This window comes from Budorcas taxicolor, chromosome 9, assembly GCF_023091745.1.
Source record: "Budorcas taxicolor isolate Tak-1 chromosome 9, Takin1.1, whole genome shotgun sequence".
NCBI classification, from domain to species: domain Eukaryota; kingdom Metazoa; phylum Chordata; class Mammalia; order Artiodactyla; family Bovidae; genus Budorcas; species Budorcas taxicolor.
In genome coordinates, this window is record NC_068918.1 from 86,766,619 (window position 1) to 86,787,988 (window position 21,370).

The following is a 21,370-nucleotide window of genomic DNA, read 5'->3' on the forward strand; positions in this document are numbered from 1 at the left end:
AAGTTCCAAATGAACAGGAACATCTGATGTATCTGAAAAATTCACACCAAAGAACAGGAACACATGAAGAAGAGGACATTTGGGAAGGAAATTCTCACACCACCAATTAAAAGTGAGTACAGATTTCAATTTACCTTTGGGATTCTGGTATGAAAGTATCTTGTACTTTCCTTGACTTCTTCAGCGTACACTGGTGTGGCTATTATTTAACTGAAGTATGATTAGAACAGATATTTCTTCATTAATAGGTTATAAACGGAAGAGTGGCTGTTTGGATTTTGTTCTAATTACTACTACTATTATTATTAATATTTTACATTTTCTTTTAGCTTTTATGCAGGTCTTTTCATTTTTTTTAGTTTACTTTGTAATTTTAGATTTTTAGTTGCCATGAAAGTCAGATTCTTGATATTTTTGTTTCTTCTTCTCTTTGCACATCTTGATAGAGATGTATATTTTTTACTTTACTCCTGTGCATTGGTCTGATAGCCTAGCCTAAGCCAAATTAGTGTCTAAGGGTTAGTAATAGTTACCTCTAGACAGCATTTTGAAAATAAGGACAAAGTCTTGGAAAAAGTTAAATTTGTGGAGAGCAATATATCTTAATTATATGTCTATAATTTATTATTTAAAAATATTTCACTATGGCTTACATTCCTTTTACATTTCTGTTGCTCCTCTAATAATTTCATTAAATATTTTCTTCCTAATATTATTTCTAATCATAGTTGTTTCTATTTATGAAAAACATCTTTAACAATAGCTTTCCTGACATAAAAATCACATGCCATAAAGTTCACTCTTTTAAAGTTTTAAAGAGTTTAGCATATTCATAGAGTTTGGCGACTCTCACCATTATCAAGTCCCAGGATATTTTCATCACCCCCCGAACAAACCTTACTGCATTAGTAGTTGCTCCCCATCCCTGCCCCTCCCAGCTCCAGGAGCTGCTTGTCTCCTTTCTATCTCTTGGTCTGTCTATTCTGGACATTTTGTGTAAATGGAATCCCATGTGAAATGTGTCGTTTCGTGTCTGGCTTCTTTCACTTAGCATAATTTGTTTTCAAGTTATCTGTACTTCTTTCCTTTTATTGCTGACTAATACTCCATTGTGTGGAAAGACCACATTTCATCCGTTTATCAGCTGATGGACATTTGGGTTGTTTCTGCCTTTTGTCTATTATGAATAAGCTGCTGTGAACATTTGTGTGCATGTTTTTTTCTTTTGAATATCTGTTTTTAATTCTCTTGTGTTGAGTTGTTTCGTTGGTTGGTAACTCTTTGTTTAACTTTTTTCCCTACTACTTTTTTAAAAATTTTAATGGGAGGTTAATTGCTTTACAATGTTGTATTGGTTTCTGCCATGCAACAGTGTAAATCATACATATGTCCTCTCCCTTTTGAACCTTCCACCCCACCTCCCATCCCATCCTGCCTCACTGGGTTATCACAGAATACCAAGCTGAGCTCCCCATATAATGCAGCAGCTTCCCACTAGCTATCTGTTTTACATAAGATAATGTATATATTTCAATGCTACTCTCTCAATTCACCCCCCCACTCCTTCCCCTGTGTCCGTAAGTCTGTCCTCTATGTCTGTGTCTCTGTTCCTGTCCTGCACGTAGGTTCATCAGTGCCATTTTTCTAGATTTCATATACATGTGTTAATATATGATATTTGCTCTATGTTTAACTTTTTGAGGAAGCACCAAGCTGTTGTCCGTAGCAGCTGTGCTATTTTCATTCCCCGCTGGAAATGTATGTGGCGTCCAGTTCCTCTCCATCTTTACCAGCACTTGTTATTATCTGTTTTTTTAATTCTAGCCATCATGGCTTGGATTCCTTGTACTACACTATTTTATAGGAGGGACTTGAGCATCCATGGACTTTGGTATTTGCAGGGGCTTCTGGGTCAGTTCGCAGGGTCTTCTGGGCCAATTCCCCGTGTACCCCGAGGGACAACTGTACTTCGGTCTACAGTGTACACTCACAGGTGCTGGGGTTCCATGTGTACACACATGTGCTTTTTACCAAGTGCATTTTGGCCATGGCACTTTGCAGCCTAGTCACCTGAAATTGTTGTAAGGATGCTGACTTAGACCCTCTGTGATCACTGTGCGAATACCTACCCTTCTGAGACTCCCCTCCTCAGCCCCCAGCTAGCCAACCATTTGTCATTACCTTCCATTGGCAAAATCCTAACATTCTGTTTTTAGCCCTCCAATTTTTTTTTGAACTTTTATTTTATATTGGAGTATAGCCAGTTAACGATGTTGTGGTAATTTCAGGCAATCAGCGAAGGGACTCAACCATACATGTACATATATCCATACTCCCTTAAAACCCCCTCCCCTGAAGGCTGGCACGTAACACTGAGCAGAGTTCCATGTGCTGTACAATAAGTCCTTGCTGGTTATCCGTTGTATTAATAACTATAGCAGTGTGTACATGACCATCCCAAATTCCCTGACTATCCCTTCCCTTCCCACCCTGCCACCCTTGGCAACCATGAGTTCATTTTCCTTTGAATCATTTGTAAGTTCATCTGTATCATTTCTTTTTTAGATCCCACATATAAGGGATGTCATACAGTGTTTCTCCTTCTCTATCTGACTTACTTCACTGGGTATGACACGCTCCAGGTCTGTTGATTTTGCTGCAAACTGCAGGATTTCATTCTTTTTAATGCCTGAGTAATATTCTTATATATCTATACCACATCTTTTTTATCTATTCCTCTGTCGATGAGCTTTTAGATTTCTAGCCCTCCAATTTTAAAAATCATCTTTTCAAATTTCTTAGTCTTTGCTCTCCTGGTTATGTCAGTACCCTCTTTTCCTTGAAAACACTACTTTAATAGTGTTCTGGGAATAACCTTGTATCATTAAATTATTCATTAATTTACACATCTTTTTCTAGATATCATATTTATACATATTCCTGTATGCATAGATGCATATTATATGTTTGTTTCTAGTGTATTGACACCCTTTCTCTCTTTACACACACACACACACACACACACACACACACACACATGCACAGTTTTTTGCTTGCTATGACTTCTCTATTAAGTCATAAACTCTTTGCAGTAGAGACAGCATCCTCTGCTTCATCTCAGATTCTTTGTGGTACCCAATTAATTATGCATCTTTGGGTATCTAAACCATACTGTAAGCCATAGGCATGCTCTGTTTTCTAACGGAGTAGTTAGAAAGTCTTTTGAGAAGTCTTTTTACCAGTGATCCTTGTTTTTCAGGTTCCATTTTGACAGTGGATCTGATGGTATCGTGTGTGTTTGGAAATGTTATGAGCCAGCTGAACATCTTCAACAATTTGTAACATGACCTTGGGGCATGCTTTAGAAGAACATCAGTCATTATACAAGACAGAAAATACAAAGAGAATAATTGAAAGTTCACTGGAGCTGGACCAACCAAATAATTTGCAAATATCATTGGGTTTCAAATGACTGTAATTTATCTTCTCTCCAAACTTTTAATGAGAATCTACTTTAACAGTTTTTTTTTGAAAAAAAAGTATCCCTGGAACTAAGACCCAAACATTTTGCACTCTCTTTTTTAAATTTCACGACCGTTTGGATAAAACCACTCAAAAAATATACATATATAAACTGTACCACATGGCTGACGGCTGGCTGCTACTTTTATGTGAAGGGGTGGAAGCTTTTGACATCGATTTTGGGTTGGCTTAAGAACATTCAGTTATATGTAGCTCCAGATACTCCAAATTGGCGTTCAGGTGGGGCAAGTTCTGAGGGTCAGCTTTTCAAAAAAACAAAACAAAAATAAGTAAATCTGTTTCATTACAGCTGGAAGTTTCTTTGACTTGGAATCAAGATGGTGCTATTTTATAAAAATTATCTCTGACTTTATTTGGTTTTAAAACAAACAAAAAAAAGGAGCACTAAATCACTCAATAGGGTGTTTACTTTTGCTAGAAGACTCAACTGTCACTTGTCTCAAGAAGTGATCCAAGTTCACAGGTGAAGGGCGTGGTTTCTGCGGTCTGGATCTGGACCAGAGTGCTTCAGCTCCTTAAGGAATTGTACTTAGTATCAGGAATCCATGGAGGACACCCTAGACTCGCCCTCTTTCTCATTCACTCTGGGCTTCAGCAGTTGTACCATTTATTCATTTTGACCTGACCAAAAATAATAACGAAATGAAATGACTCTGAGCTGATAATAAGGCACAAGAGGACTACGTTCTTGAAAGTTAATACACAAGGGAAAGAAAATGGCGTCATGGAAAACAACAGCAAGATAACCCCAAATGTTAGGTGGTGTGATCTTGAAAACTCTGATTTAAGCCAGCCCAGAAGTAATTCCTCTTGGATGCAGGCATATTGACATTGGAATGAACTGGAAAAAAAAAAAAAATCTTGTCTAATCATTTTTTTCAAAATGCACATCCTGAAGGGTGGAGCTCTTACAACCTCTCTTTGATGACGTTTGCTGGCTACGTCAGAACACGCCCAGCATCACCGCCTCCATGGTGAGGCAGGTGGGATGCATCTCATGGGCCTCCGGTGTCTGCAGGGCTTTTCACTACCATCCCAGAGGGGCCAGATAGGCGAGATGAGGTCGCCACAGTCTGCTGGTGGAGTTGTTCTGGCAGCGTCACATTCATGAAGTTATTCGAAGTAGGCTCAAAAAAGTCTAATAGAAGGATTCTATTGGAATATTTCAGGGGAATGATCTGTTATTTCCTAACCATAAGCAACATTCAAAATTGGTGCTTGTAATTTTTTAGTGAAGGAGGTTTATATGATTTCCTAGTTCAATTCCTCCTTCATTTTGCTGCAGAATGACGATTCTAGTAAAGCGCCTGAAGGTTTACAAGCAGAAAGACTGGTTCACCCAACTTTTAAACAGTGGAGGCAGTTTGATGAAGTATAAAGTCTTTGGAGCCAAGGCCTTGCAGTTCAGTTCTGTTTTAGCTCTTTGTGCTTTACCAGCTGTGTGACTCCAGGCCTGTTATAAATCCTTGGTGTCCTTGGCTGAGAAGTGGGTATAATCAACCCCACGTATCTGGAGATTTCTGTGAGGATTACCTCAAACAATACATACCTGACTGTGCCCGATGCCCTGAAGGCATGTGATACATCCCACTTCCTGCTTCCTGTCTCCTCACTCACCCTCTCTGCCTCTTAAGAGTGCCTTGGATTGAGAGTTCTGTATAATTTACTGTGGCTTCAGGTCAAAGGAAGTGAAGGAATTCTTCTGAACTTTTTTTTTTGAATTAGCATATCTTTTGCCTCAATATTTCACCAACTGCAGAGAAAGGATCTTCTTTTTTAGCTGCATCTGTCTCCCCCAAACAGGGAAGTCACGTATGGATCTCCTCCCATCTTCCCAAAGCAGCTTCTGCTTAAAGCAGTACCCAGCTCGTGGAGGCAAAAAACTGTTTTTGCTTCAATCATTCACTTTTTTGAACCAAGTTTTCATCCATGCTCTTATCAGTGTTGTTGTTTTTAGTCGCTAAGTCGTGTTCGACTCTTTTGCGACCCCTATGGACTGTAAGATCTTCCCTAGTAGCTCAGCTGGTGAAGAATCCACCTGCAATGCAGGGGATCCAGGTTCAATTCCTGGGTCGGGAAGATCTGCTGGAGAAGGGATAGGCTACTGCTGCTAAGTCGCTTCAGTCGTGTCCGACTCTGCGACCCCATAGACGGCAGCCCACCAGGCTCCCCCGACCCTGGGAGTCTCCAGGCAAGAACACTGGAGCAGGTTGCCATTTCCTTCTCCAGTGCATGAAAGTGAAAAGTGAAAGTGAAGTCGCTCAGTCGTGTCTGACTCTTAGCGACCCCATGGACTGCAGCCCACCAGGCTCCTCCATCCATGGGATTTGCCAGGCAAGAGTACTGGAGTGGGGTGCCATTGCCTTCTCCGAGGGATTGGCTAACCAGTATTCTTGGGCTTCCTTGATGTTTCAGCTGGTAAAGACTCCGCCTGCAATGTGGGAGACCTGGGTTCGATCCCTGGGTCGGGAAGATCCCCTGGAGAAGGGAATGGCTACCCACTCCAATATTCTGGCCTGGAGAATTCCATGGACTGTATAGTCCATGGGGTGGCAAAGAGTTGGACATGACTGAGCTAGTTTACTTCACTTCATGGACTGTAACCCTCCAGGCCCCTCTTTCTGTGCGGTTTCTTAGGCGAGAATGCTGGAGTGAGATGCCATTTCTTCCTTCCGGAGATCTTCCTGACTCAGGGATCAAATCCACGTCTCCTGCGTCCTCTGAACTGCAGGTGGATTCTTTACTGATGAGCCACCTGGGAAGCCATTAATAATAGTCATTTGAGCAATGGTTCTTATAATTAGGGCTTCCTGGTGGATTAAAAAAATCACATATAAAAGTCTACAGATTGCACGTATAGGATAATTCTGTAGTCATAGCAGATCTAGTGGCTTTATAAGTAAAACACAACTTGTTTGTAAAGAGATGTTTGTAATCATTGGGATATTATTTCCAAACTTCATAGGCAAGTTAAGAAGTTATAATCATTACGGATTTATCTCCCGAGTCACTGAGAGGGGGTGGAAGCTTAGAGGGAGCAGGGAAGCCAGAATAGAACAGAGAGGCAGGAGGGCACCCGGATCTTGTGAGTGGAAAGACTGGGGGATGGAGAGAATGAGTGAAAAATCAGTGTGAGTCGCTCAGTTGTGTCCGACTCTTTGCGACCCCATGGACTTGCAGCTCTTCAGGCTCCTCTGTCCATGGAGTTCTCCAGGTGAGAGTACTGGAGTGGGTAGCCATTCCCTTCTCCAGGGGTTCTTTCTGACCCTGGGATCGAACCTGGGTCTCCCGCCTTGCCAGCAGATTCTCTACCGTCTGAGCCACCAAAGGCTGTAAACAAAGGAGTTCCCTGCCCTCGGAGAATGTCTGTTCTCAGGCCTGCCCCCTCGCGCCCTCCCCTCTCCCTCCCCTCTCCCCCCTCCCCTCTCCCCCCTCCCCTCTCCCCCCTCCCCTCTACCCCCTCCGTCCCCCTCCGCCTTCCTCCCCCAACAAGTCGGGAAGAGCGCCCCCCTGCTGGAGGGTCGGGAGCGCTGGGGAGGTGTCTTTTCCAGTGCACCCCCCTGAGCACAAAGGAGAGAAACTCTCCATTCCCATTGAGCCCTCCGCGTTCTGAGGCCCTTCCTCCTGAGGAAGCCGAGGCGGCCGTGGCAGGGGAGGCTTACACGCCTGGGAGCCAGCAGCACCGGGCTGGATCTCCGTGCCCTTGGCGCCATGCTGAGAAGAGAGCCCAGCGCATTTGCTGACTGCCCTTGCCTTCTCCTTCTAGATGAGTTCTCGGGGCTGGAGACTGACACGGCAGTGCCCACGGAAGAGGCGTACGTCATCTATGATGAAGGTATGATTGATTCCAGGCACGTGATTGGGGGTATTTTCTAATTAGAGAATCTGATGTTCGTTAGTAAGTGCGTGCACAGTCGCTTAGTCGTGTCTGGCTCTTTGCGACCCCATGGACTGTTGGCTTACCAGGCTCTTCTGTCTATGGAATTCTCCAGGCAAGAATACTGGAGTGGGTAGCCATTCCTTTCTCCCGGGGATCTGCTCCACCCAGGGATTGAACCCAGGTCTCCTGTGACTTCTGGCTTGGCAGGCAGATTCATTACTACTGAGCCACCTGGAAATGCTGAGGTGGGCTAAGTGGATGGTCTCAATTTCTGTTTCCCTCAGAACTTGGGGCTGGAGGGCAACGCTTAGAGAAGGGTTACCTTCCAAGTTACCTCCCCTCGCCCCATAAAAATTTGATCCAGAGGAAAACTGTGTGCTTCATACACAGATGCAGCCTCCAGACAAGACCCCTGAGCCTCCTTCCCTCCTTCTCCTCCTTCTTTTGGAAATTCTGGAGTTACTTCAGTCTGAACACCCCTGCACCACCCATACATGTTAATAAAAACGACTTAGTTTAACTGAGTTCCAGCTTCCCCTCTTGGCTCTTCTCACTCTCATTCTTTCCTTTCCTTTTCTAATTACATTCAAAAAGCAATGCGGTAGATGTGCTGATTTTTTAAAAATCAGAATGTTTTCAAGTGAAGGTGAAGTTTCTAAGCTGAAGAAGAGGCTTGCTTTGCATGGCGTCTGGTCACTCGATTCATAGTAATGACTGCTGTGATTATACTTACCTCCCTGTGGTTCTTGTGTTTTGTAAATTGCCCCCGAAACTGAAGGAAATTCACGTAGAAAGCTTGTCCCCTTCCCAGCGCTGGCCTTTGACACGTGGGGTGTCAGTCCTCACTAATGTGCTCAGTTTGCCACTGCTGGTTGTAGATTTGAGGCTCTTCAGTCACAAGTGTGGGAATAACGTCACCTCCGATGCAATCATGATCTTCAATGTAGTGGTTTAATCCCCAGTTTTCAAAAAAAAAAACCAGACCTGAAAGAAAAACAGCAGATTCGAGAAAGCAAAGGAAGTTTTCTTAGCACCTTTGGAAATAAAACCCTGTGATTTGGAGCTGTTGAAAAGGGAGCAGAATTTTCTTTTTTTTGTTAATGGATTAGTTCTCTCAATAGGATTAGTCCCACCTCCCCTTCAGAAAACCTGTACGCAGGTGACAGATTTTTTAAAAAATCAGGTTTCTTTTCTCGTGTGATTCTTTTCTGGCTTTAAAAGGGAAAATTACTTAGGCAGAGAATGGTCAGGGACCAGTAACAGGGGCATCTAACCTGGGTAAGTTCTAAGGTTCTGGCCAGCTTGGATTCAAAAAATCTCATTTTTCTTGTCATGAGTATTTCTTTTTAATTTTTTCCTTCCTTTCTTCTACCTGCAGCTGCTTTTCCCTAAGGACTGAAAGATGGTGGGTGGGGGGCGGATATTGTTTTGTTAGCAACAAATTCTGTTCAGGCATAGCGTTTATTCTAGAGTCTGCTGCTGCTGCTAAGTCGCTTCAGTCGTGTCCGACTCGTGACCCCATGGACAGCAGCCCACCAGGCTCCTCTGTCCACGGAATTCTCCAGGCAAGAACACTGGAGTGGGCTGCCATTTTCTTCTCCAATTCTAGAGTCTGTTTGTGTGCCGATACACTTTAGTGTTGCGTTCAATCTTAAGGTGCCTCTTTTCTGGATGCGCCCAGTTATAAAACCATCATATCATTTCAGATTATGAAGTTGAGACCTTGGGGCCGCCGCCCACCACCCAGCCCTCCACCACCACCACCACCACCACCACCACCACCACCACCACCACCACCACCACCACGCCCGCCGTCATCCCGCCTGAAGGCTCCATCAGTTCCTACCCCGAAGAAGAATTCGATCTGGCTGGGAAGAAACGTTTTGTTGGTGAGTAGAAGTTCCTTAATCAGAGAAACATGAGTTTTTAGCTCTCACCCTTTGAAGAAGAGCAGAACGAATCTCTTGGCTTGGCCGTGGCAGCTCGTTTGGAGCAGAGGTTTTTCCCAGGGTGAAATTTCCACTTGGGCGAGTCAGTGCGTCATTCGTGTTTAGATGCTTTCTAAACATGAACTTGCTCTCTGCTGAAGTCAGGGGCGCAGGCGCGCAGGAGAACATTTGGTATCCGATGGAGCAGAGTTTAGAGAGGCTGTCTTGTGCAGATGAGGAATAAGAACTACTGAATAATCAAGTCCAGGGACTATGAGCATTTTTGTTCTAGCCAGTTTTTCTGAGATGAGACGTTTATTAGGCCTTGCCTGCACATTGGTGTTTTGTTTGTTTGTCTGACTAATTTATTTAGACTGCTCTGGGTCTTAGTTGTGGCATGTGGGATCTAGTACCCTGACCAGGTACCAAACCCAGGTCCCCTGCTTTGGGAGTGCGGCGTCTTAGCCACTGGACCGCCAGGGAATCCCCTGCATGTTGTTTGTTAACTCCTCCCTAAAAGATGAACAGTTTGATGAATTGAGCTACCAGTATACCTTACAGTTTGAAAGAGCTGAAGCTGTTTTCCTTGAGGTTATTTCCTATAGTTTTCATTAGCCTCAAAGACCTGCGATCTAGAAATTGACCGTATTCTTCTTTCTCAGTGATTAAAACAGTTTCAGGAAGAAATTCTATGTCATTAAACTGTGTTTCATTCCCTTTGGGAGCCTTCTTTTCCCATGCCCTTAATGAACTTTGCTAATAAGACAGATTAACATATCACTAAGTGGAAAAAAATAATTTGTTACTGAGTGGAGACAGGCAACAGCTTAAACTAATATCACACTTTTCTGTTTCCAAAACAAATGTTCTGCCATCAGCGAAGAACAGCTCTTGTCAGCCAAGATGTAGTATTGAGTGTCTGAACTACTCGTACTTGAAGAACAAGAATCTTAATTGGAAGGAGGATTCCTGAGGCCAGTGGTAATGCTGGCCCATGGCATGCTGCAGCCTGGCTGAATTCACTGAATGTTCTGACTTTTCTCTCTGTGGTTCCATGACAGAAATTGAAATGCTTTCAGCGCTATTATTAGCTGTTCCGAAGACCTCTTCAAAGGCTGAAAGGCTTACTATTGTCTGGCTGTTTTCATATGCCTATAACTTTATAAAACACAGTAGACAGCTCCCCCAAACTTCCTGATCAGACCCATGCACAAGCTCAAAACGCCTAATTCTGTATGGATTATTGGAAAACAGAGGAGCTTAAAAATTCCTTTCAGTTCTAACAGCCACTGCGAATGAGAGAGATACAATGGGATGTTTAGAAAGTTCTAGGAACTGTTACTTGGGAGCACTTGGGGGTCTTGAATGTATAAAGTCCAAACCCAATTCCTTTGCTTTTCTAAGTTCTAGCGCATATGTAATAAGAAGTCTTGTGGGCTCCTTCTCAGCACTGGTAGGTTTAACTGGACTGTGGGTTATCAGTTCTTATCCTGCCTTAATCCTGGGGCCCTTGTGTCTGCTGAGATCACGCTTGTAGGAAAAGCCTGAAGCTATCCATAAATGCGAGTTGTTATTTTCGTCCTGAGTGGTAATGTTGTAGAAGGCTGTTCAGGCCCAGCCTGTGCAGACATGGGTGCAAGGGGTTATGTGAGTCCCTGATGTCCCAGGGGAGGCCAGCCTGGACTGAGGCTAAGGTTGTACATCTTGGCTGGTGTATTTTTTTTTTTTTTTCCTGGTCCCAAGACAGTCTAGGGAATGAAATGTGTTGAGAGAACTCCAAGTTGGATTCAATTGCACCTTTCCAGTTTAAGGGCACAAGAATGGCAGAATGCCGCAGACTTCTGTTAGACATTAAACTGTAGTTTGGAGAGGTTTCAAAACCACTATGAGGGCACCGATGTTGATGGGGCAATGGGATCTTTTGAAACCACCAGATTGAAAGATATAATAAATACGTGGATCCGTTCAGGAGAGCTAGGGATGTGCGCTTGTGTTTGGCCTCAGGGCTGATGACCCTGGATGTTTAGCAGAAAGAGACTGAATGTTGGGTCTACTCTATGGAGCAGACATCATGTTTCTGCCCTCAGAGAAAGCCTTCAGCAACCCGATTGGGTATCTTTGTTTCTTTCCAGCTCCTTACGTGACGTACCTAAATAAAGACCCGTCCGCCCCATGCTCTCTGACTGATGCTCTAGATCACTTCCAAGTGGAGAGCTTGGATGAAATCATTCCAAATGACCTGAAGAAGAGTGACACACCTCCTCAGCATGTCCCCCGCAACATCACTGTGGTCGCGGTGGAAGGCTGCCACTCATTTGTCATTGTGGACTGGGACAAAGCCGCCCCAGGGGATGTGATAACAGGTGAGTCCAAGGCAGGTGCTCAGACTTCCTGTCAATCTGCAGGTGGGAAATACAGTCAATAAGGGATGAATGGATGATGGATGAGTGGATGGATGGAACATGGATGGATGGATGGGTAGATGGATGAAAAATGGATGGATGGATAAATGAATAGATTGGATAAATGAATGATGGATGGATGCAAGGATGGATCGATAGATGGATGGATAGATGGATGAAAAATGGATGGATGGATGGATAAATGAATGGATTAAGTAAATGAATGATGGATGGATGCAACGATGGATGGATTGGAGAAATGGATGATGGCTGGATGCAAGGATGGATGGATGGATGGATAAATAAATGAATGGATTGGAGAAATGAATGATGGAAGGGTGCCAGGGTGGGTGGATCAGTCAGATAGCTAGATGGAGAGATGCATGGATGAATTGGATGGACGAATGCAGATATTTTCTTTTAAAGGATGAAACAGAGGCAATAAGGGAAGCCTTGTAGGGCAGTATGAGGAGCACTGGATGGAAGTCAGAAATCCTGAATCTTAGTCCCAGATGGGTTTGTATGACCTGGAGCTACTACTTCATTTTCCCTGGACCTTGGTTTCCTCCTATACAACACATCATTAGGTCTCTTACCCTGTAATACTGCAAGTAGCCAGGGAGTCCACGGAGCTCCTTGTCAGATGAGCTCCTGCAGCATGGATGATGAGTGCTCCTACTGTGTGCTTCCTGGGGTCATGGTCAACCCTGGGGTCACGACTCAGGCTCTTTCCGGGTCTGCTCAGTGCTTCCAAATCAGTCTTGGCACTTCTGAATTCCTTAGGTGGGAACTGGATGTGATGGAGAAAATGCCCAGGGATCTTGAGCCTCCAAGATCTTGGTCTGCGAGATGTTCATTCGACTCTACCAAAGACATATTTGAGGATAAATTTGTTGAGATGAGTTCTTACAGAAAAGAGTTAATGTTTTCTTTGGATAGACACCCTTCTTTTGCAAATGATTCCTTTTGGGTCAGTGAGTTATATAAGAGGAAGGAATGTGTGTGTGTGTGTGTGTGTGTGTGTGTGTGTGTGTGTGTCTCAGGGCTGGGGATGGTGGGATAAGTCGGAGTTTGACATATTATGTCACTACCATGCTAGTGTCGGTCATCGAATTAGAAATTTTTAATGTTCTTGCTTTAGGGTCCCCAGTATGATCTCTTGAAATGAGAAAAAAAAAGACCCAAGCACAAACAGAGAGCTAATTTTTTTTTTTTAATGAAGTTTGCACTGCAGCCCAAAAGTCAGGATAAAGGACACAGGACAGAATGCCTGGGTATTGTGCCAGGCAAGGTGGAAGGGCCGTGGAGAGCCAGGGTGCAGATCAAGGGGTCTGAGTCTTGCTGTAGCTGTACTTGCTGGTCCCCCAATCTACGAGTTGCTCGGGCTGCTGGGGCCAGCTTCTGTGGAGTCCAGCGTGTTCCTAAAAGCAAGCACATAAATGAATGGAAGGAGGAGAGCTTGTAGTCAAAACAGCCAGAAAATCCTTTTATGAACTGAATATGATTTTATGAATGGCAGTTTTGAAAAGCAAGCAAGCAAACGGAAAATATAATCATGGAAAACTTTATCTTAAGCTACTTAGCTTTTGATCTCTTGCATAACAGATGTTACTTAACATAAATATACCCCTGTGCCCTGAGCCACGGGGCTTCTGAGAAACAGAAGGATGGGTACAGGATGAAAGGACCAGCCACCTTAGACATGCCCCCTGGGCTGGAGCGTGAGGAGCCTTCGGAGAACTCTGGTAAATGTCGCTGGACTTAACTCCGACGCAGTTCCTGTATCATCCCATAGAGGGCGTGCTTCCGAAACACATGCTACTATTAGCTTTGCGTCAAAAGCCTTACGAAGCTCCCCAGAGACTGGGGTCATCTCATCGCCACATACCCCTACCGTCTAATCCCAAACCAAGCCCCTGGGCCCTAATCATGAGCACTCATGCCACGAGCATAAATAGTACGGCTGAGGTGTTATTGGGATTCAGGTCCAAATAGAAAGTTATGCCAACTCCTGCCAAGCTGCTTATCGTGGAATCTTTCAGTGTACAACAGCCGTGTGATATGCAGAAGAAGCATGTTAGACCCTAGAGGCTAAAAGAGAAAAGCATGGGAGTGCTTCATCAGTTAATGAATCAAGCACCAGCTCCTTCAGCTGCAGAAGAGTGAGATGAAGTGGATACCCAGATGCCTCCTAGACCCAAAGGGAAGACCACACTTCCGGGCCCAGTGCAGGGCGCTAGGGTCCCGGTAGCTGCATGAAATGTAGAGCGCTTTGCCGATTTCCACTGGTGGTTCTTTTCTTTCACACGTGGTTGAGTCAGCGTGTAACCAGATGGTGGCCAAATGACACGAAACTCCTGCAAAGTAAATAGGTCCACGACCTGCTGCCCACCCTGATCAGTCCTGATGAATGGAGCTGTCTCTTCATCAGCAGTGACTCTGTGGGAAATGACCTTCGTGGTAGTCTCTGAATCTTTTCAGGACTGGTTTTGATAAGAACAGAGAATACAGGAGTTACATGTGCTCAGCAAGCACGTTATAAAAATCCAGGCACAAGGATGAGCAGGGAAACCTGAGGAGTATATGGAATGAAGTGCAGCGTTCTAATGAATATGAGGTCAAAGAGGATGAGCCAGGCTGACCCATCGAAGCCAGGGCTCCTCGGGCATGTCCGCCCCCGGCTGGACCCTTATTGGGTACAGCGTCACCATCAGCTCATGTGGCTTAATGTCACCATCTTCAGAGGAGGAGGGCACCCTATGGAGAGAGCAGCAACACTTCCCAGGTCCCATGAAATAGTTGTTGAAAAAAGAGAGGAAGGAATTTCTCTGAAAAGGCTTCAGAGCCCAGGGCCCCTGTTTTTGCTCCCTGCGTGCTGCAGAGGAGCTATGTAACTCTAATCCACTCTTCCCATCACCAGAATAGCCCTTGAGGAGGCGATCGGTGGGAACAGGTTGCTGAATAAAGCTATTTGCCTCTTCAATGCCTTTTCTTCATCTTCTCCTCCTTGACCTGTGATATGATTTTCTCAGCCCAAGTTTGCCTCACAGGCTCATCCTCTTTGACCCGACATTAGAGATCAGAATTGCTTAAGGCGTGGTCCTAAGTCACTTTCCTTCAGTTCAGTTCAGTTCAGTCGCTCAGTCGTGTCCGACTCTTTGTGACCCCATGGACTGCAGCATGCCAGCCTCCCTGTCTATCACCAACTCCCGGAGCTTACTCAAACTCATGTCCATCGCATTGGTGCTGCCATCCAACCATCTCATCCTCTGTCGTCCCCTTCTCCCGCCTTCAATCTTTCCTAGCATCACGGTCTTTTCCAATGAATCAGTTCTTTGCATCAGGTGGCCAAAGTATTGGAGCTTCAACTTCAGCATCAGTCCTTCAGTCCAGTCCAGCTAGACAGTAGCCTCCTGCTCACCGCAATTAAAGAAAGCCTGAGTACAGCAATGAAGAGCTAGCGCAGCCAAAAATAAATAAATAAATTTAAATGCTTATAAATATATATATACACATTTTAAAAAGACATGTGCGTGGGTAAAATCCTGGAGAGAGAAAACACAGAGTAAGAAGAAAAGCTTCAGCTTCAGCTGAAGGATTTTACCCATGCTGCTGCTGCTGCTGCTAAGTCGCTTTAGTCATGTACAACTCTGTGTGACCCCATAGACGGCAGCCCACCAGGCTCCCCCGTCCCTGGGATTCTCCAGGCAAGAACACTGGAGTGGGTTGCCATTTCCTTCTCCAATGCATGAAAGTGAAAAGTGAAAGTGAAGTCGCTCAGTCGTGTCCAACTCTTAGCGACCCCATGAACTGCAGCCTACCAGCCTCCTCTGTCCATGGGATTTTCCAGGCAAGAGTACTGGAGTGGGGTGCCATTGCCTTCTCCGTTTTACCCATGCACAGAGGTCTTTTTAAAATGTATATGTATATTTCCAAGCATTTAAAAATTTTTATTTATTTTTGGCTGCGTCGGGTCTTCATCGCTGCACTCAGGCTTTCTCTAGCTGTGGTGAGCAGGTGGCTCCTGTCTAGCTGCCGTGTGTGGGCTTCCCATTGCAGTGGCTGGTTGCAGAGCAGAGGCTGTGGGGCCCACGGGCTTCAGCAGCTGTGGCCCGAGGGCTCTAGAGTACAGGCTCAGTAGTTGCGGTGCGTGGGCTTCATTGCCCCTCCGAACGTGGGGTCTTCCTGGACCAGGCATCAAATCTGTGTCCCCTGAAGTGGCAGACAGGGCCCTAACCACTGGACCACCACAGAAGTCCTGATGCATGTGGTCTCAGCACCTCTTGGGGATGAGTCATTGGTTTGTAGGTCAGGACCCAGCCTGCTCTCCTCTGAGCCTCAAACTGAAAAATCATGTCCACTTGACAGTATCATCCGTCATGTCTCCAAAGCTTCTCAGACTCAGCATATCCAGAATCAGACTCATGATCCAGACACACACCTGCTCATCTGGCTTTTCTGTCTCACTCTCCGTCCATTCTTGCAAGCCTGAAGCTTTGGCGTCATCTTCCCATCTCCTTCTCTATTTCCCCTCTGTATTCAGTTCCTCACTCAGTCCTGTTGCCTTTACCTTTCAGATTTTTCTTGCACGCGTCCATCGTTCCCCATTAACCGCCCCAGAACCTGAGCTGCTGTGACCGCTCACCTGGATATTGTCACAGCTGTCCTGCGAGACCACCCCCTCCATATACCATGCCTGTCTGGTCCTCCACTCAGCACCAGAGAGACACACGGAAGACAGTCTTGCTGTGTCGCCCTGTGAATGCTTTCCTTTTCTTCTGGAAAGAAAAGCAAAAGCCTTTGTGAACAAAGAGCCTTGGATTTTTTTTGTTGTTGTTCAATGCTTCTTTAGCTTTGTTTCATGTCGCGCTTCCCCTCACCCTGCCACTCTGAGGTCCTCCTGCCTCCTGGTTCCTCCCTCGCCTGCGTCTTTGCCGAGGTATTCCCTCTACCTGGAGTTCTCCCCACTTCCCACCGTGCATCTTGACTGCTTCCCATCCTTTAGTTATCAGCCCGATTTCATGATCCTGGGAAAGCTGTCTGTGTCCAACTCTCCCCACCTGCCAGTGCCCCCAGCACTTAGTTCTCATCAGGCTGTATAAACAAGCTGTGTAATCCTACTTGTCTGTCTGCCTTGCTGCTCCTGGAGTTTTCAGTAAAATGAATGATCATTTAATCTCTAGCACTTAGTATACAGTAGCCCTGACTTGCAGGAGGCACACAATAAATATTGGTTGAATGAATATACAGTAAGCACACAATAAATATTTGTTGAATTAACAAATAGGAACTTGGACCAGATATTTGACCTCTAAGACTCAGTTTCTTCCTGTGTCAGAATGGAGACAGACAGAGAAACCTAAGGTAAGGAGAATTCATCCAGGTAAAACCCAATCCAAAGTATTTGGCATAACGTTCGGCGCAGAGGAAGTACTCGACAAATATTTCCTTCCCATGTAAGAGAGCAGCATAAAGGATGTGTGACGCTGCAACAGGAAGGTCACTCGGCTCCCTGGGGTGGACTGGCAAGCTGGGCAGGTATCAGGGCAGAGTCCACCCGCTGAGCTCCATTAACAGCGGATAAGGCAGAGCTGCCTGGCTGTTGTCACTGGACGTGAGGGTCGAGGGCAGGCAGAGATATTCAACAACTAGAAACCACAGGAGAGTCTATAACAAGAGGTGGAGAGACCTATCGATCTTTCAGCCACAAGACACGGCACCCACCGTCACAGATGCTTCATTTCACGTGAAGGATAATTGTATAAACCTCTACCAGGAACTTCTTAGATACTTGTGTGGAGGTCACTGCTCTTTGCTTGTGCTCTGCGTCCATGGTTAGAGGTGATGAGTTCCGAGGAGATGAGGAAGCCCGGGACTGTGGGAGATCAGGAGAAGGAAGAAAAATAGGGAACCAGCTAGTCGTCAGGAAGTGTCTCTGCCGTTCCCTGCGTCTGGTATCGCCAGTGGGCACCAGTGTTCTGCCCCGTCCCGACCCGGCACATGGCTTGCTCGCCTTCTAGACTTCTCCCACAGAGCTGCCCCCACCCCACGGCTCTTCCCACTCCCCTGAGTTACGCCTCTTGGGTGATGTGCTTCCTTGACGCTCACTGGGTTCCGCCTTCTTTCCTCCTGTAGGTTACTTGGTTTACAGTGCGTCCTATGAAGACTTCATCAGGAACAAGTGGTCCACCCAGGCTTCATCAGTAACTCACCTGCCCATTGAGAACCTGAAGCCCAACACGAGGTATGACATGACCATCATTTATAAACAGAAAATGAAACCTGTGTACGTGGTCATGGATATCCTTGGGTTGAAAAGGAAAGGCCTAACTGAAAGTGTTCTTAGGGTTTCTTTTGAATTCTCTAGTTGTTTCTCATAGACTGTAGGTGAGTGCTTACCATGTGTCATGTACTTTTCTTTGGAGAAAGGACTATGTGCTTTGTGATTGTTAGGTTGTTGTGTTTATATTTTGCTCCCTATTTTCCAGAGACTGAAACTACCTACCGCTGGGAAAGGAAAGATTGTTCTGTGTGTTGAAAGGGAATCCATCTGTTTGCAGTCACCAACATGGTGACTTCATGCAGCACGAGCTTCATAAATGACATTAGTGGAGCATCAGTTGAGCTTTTTTTATTGAAGTATAGTTGGTTTACAGTGTGTGTTCATTTCTGCTATACCCAAAAGTGTTTCAGTTATATATGTGTGTGTGTGTGTACACACATATATACATACACACACACATTCTTTTTTATATTCTTTCCGATTGTGGTTTCTCACAGGATATTTAATAGAGTTCTTCTGTTCTCCAGCAGGACTTTCTTGCTTATTCACTCTGTTTAAGGATTTGCGCCTCTAACTCCAGCCTCCCGCCCTATGCCGCCCCCTCCCTTGCTGACCACAGGTCTGTCTCTGTGTCTGCATTCTGTCTTTATTTCGTCAGTCAGTCAGTCAGTTCAGTCGCTCAGTTCAGTCGTGTCTGACTCTCTGTGACCCCATGAATCACAGCACGCCAGGCCTCCCTGTCCATCACCAACTCCCGGAGTTCACTCAGACTCACGTCCATCGAGTCGGTGATGCCATCCAGCCGTCTCATCCTCCGTCACCCCCTTCTCCTCCTGCCCCCAGTCCCTCCCAGCATCAGGGTCTTTTCCAATGAGTCAACTCTGCACATGAGGAGTTTTATTTCATAGGCAGGTTCATTTGCATCATATTTTAATTTCCACATATAAGTGGTGTCAGATGGTGTTTATCTTTCTCTTTCTGACTTACTTCACTTCGTGTGATAATTTTCAGTGACATCATGTTGCTCCAGATGGCATTGTTTCATTCTTTTTATGGCCGGGTACTATTCCCAGTGTTCCACCGTATATGTGCACCGTATCTTCTTTATCTGTTCCTCTGTTGATGGATGTTTAGGCTGTTTCCATGTCTTTGCTATTGTCAATAAGGCTTCTATGAACATAAAGCTACATTATAGGCCCAGACGTGGGATTGCTAGATCTCACTGTAATTCTATTTTTAGTTTTTGGAGAAACCTCCGTGTTGTTTTCTGTAGTGGCTGCACCAACTTATCTATTTCTACCAGCGGTATAGGAGGGTTCCCTTTTCTCCACCCCCTTTCCAGCATTTGTTATTTGTAGACTTTTTGGTGGTGGTCATTCTGACTGGTATGAGGGATACCTTGTTGTAGTTTTGATTTGCAGTTCTCTAATAGCTAGTGATGGTCCCATCTTTAGTTTTCTGAATGTTGAGCTTTAAGCCAACTTTTTCACTCTCCTCTTTCACTTTCATTGAGAGGTTTCTTAGTTCCTCTTCACTTTCTGCCATAAGGGTGGTTGTCATCTGCATATCAGGTTATTGATATTTCTCCTGGCAATCTTGATTCCAGCTTGTGCTTCTTCCATCCCAGCGTTTCTCATGATGTACTCTACATAGAAGTTAAATAAGCAGGGTGACAATATACAGCCTTGATGGACTCCTTTTCCTATTTGGAACCAGTCTGTTGTTCCATATCCAGTTCTAACTGTTGCTTCCTGACCTGCATATAGGTTTCTCAAGAGGTAGGTCAGGTGGTCTGGTAGTCCCATCTCTTTCAGAATAGACTCCAGGAGTTGATGATGGACAGGGAGGCCTGGCGTGCTGCGATTCATGGGGTCGCAAAGAGTAGGACATGACTGAGTGACTGAACTGAACTGAACTGAATAGCTAGTGCTGTTGACCATCTTTTCGTGTACCTGTTGGCCTTGTGTATTTCTTCTGTGGATAAATGTCTAATTACGTTCTTTGCCCATTTTTCAATTAGGTTGTTTGTTTTGTTGTTGTTGTTGAGTTGTATGAACTGGCTAAACATTTTAATAGCTGGTACTCAACCTCTATGGTGTAGAAGTTCAGATCATTCAAGAAAGATATATTTTACGTGTTAATATCAGTTATAAGATGCATGGCTTCCTACACGGAGAAGTGGGTCGCCAGCCAGAGGGCCATCTGGGAGTGAGTTTTTAGCCCTCAGTGTGAAATGTGCAGAACTTGTCTCGAGGGTACAAACAGTGTGTGTGTGTGCATTTCCTATTTTATATTCTCTGGTCTTGCTGGTAACAGCCATCAGGAAAGCTTCCATCCTTGGTGGGTGAATGTGGGCAGAACACCAAGGACACGATGGTTGCGCTGTGGTGTGTTTGTAAACTGGCTGTCTGGGGAAAAAAAAAGTAACAACTGCTTTATGGTATTTGCCAATTTCAAGCTAGTCTGGGCCTGCAGAACTGCTGATATTTAATGATTGGCTCTCTGATCCATGTCACGTCCAGCCACCGTATTTCCACAGCAAAGTGTTCTGAATGATGTGACTTGGGCCCGAGGTCTCCCATTTTCTTTTTTTTTTTTTTATACAGTCAGAGGAACACAGAAGAGATTGGAACAAAATGCTCTCCTTAAACAGAACTGTTGAAAGGGACAGAAATTGGACAATAGCCTTGGGCATCGAGAGGCTTCTGAATGTTTTTACAGCACAGCCTCAGGAGCAGCTGAAGGAGGCCTTAGAGATGTTTGGCCTCCTGGCTGCTTGTAAATCCCAGACTCCTGCTGCCCCTGCCCCCACAGCCTAGTTTTCTTGTGACAACTTTTGGTACCAAACTGATGTTGAGTTTTGAATACTGACAGGGGATGGTTATGTGGGATGGTTTATTCATTCTTCCTATAGGTATGAATGAGTGTCCACGGCTCACTCAGTGAGAGCTTACTGAGTGCTCAGGGTCAGGCCCCGGGCTCCAAAGAGAGAAGAGTGGAGGGGTGGGGGAGGGGCCTACAATACACCATGGCCCCTCGTGGTGCTCATCTGACAGAGACCGGTGGTTTATCAACACATAGGTATGGACTTTCCCTGACCAGCATCCTGAGAGAGAAGCACCCTGTTCTGTGAGTGTGTAATGGGGGGCTTTTTTTCTGAGCTTGAGGGTAAGGGACGGTCAGGTGAGGCAGATACACGGCATTTGACCTGGAGGAGGTAAGTGAGCTGTCAAGCTGCTCGAGGCAGCAGGGGTGTTGGGAAGCTGATGTGTTTGAGGAAGAGCAGGAGGCCGATGCGGTCGTGGGGACAGAGGAGAGAGGGGGCTGGCGGCTG

At 45.3% G+C, this 21,370-nt stretch overlaps 1 protein-coding gene across 1 annotated transcript in view; it reads left to right on the top strand.

The window, feature by feature from the left end:
- The window catches only part of FNDC1 (fibronectin type III domain containing 1), a 115,845-nt gene that overhangs the window by 81,424 nt on the left and 13,051 nt on the right, over positions 1-21,370 (top strand). Inside the window, exons 15-18 of the mRNA XM_052645837.1 lie at positions 7,310-7,378; positions 9,130-9,312; positions 11,484-11,714; positions 17,889-17,997. Of these exons, the coding sequence (XP_052501797.1) occupies positions 7,310-7,378; positions 9,130-9,312; positions 11,484-11,714; positions 17,889-17,997 (592 nt within the window). The remainder of the gene's footprint in view (positions 1-7,309; positions 7,379-9,129; positions 9,313-11,483; positions 11,715-17,888; positions 17,998-21,370) is intronic.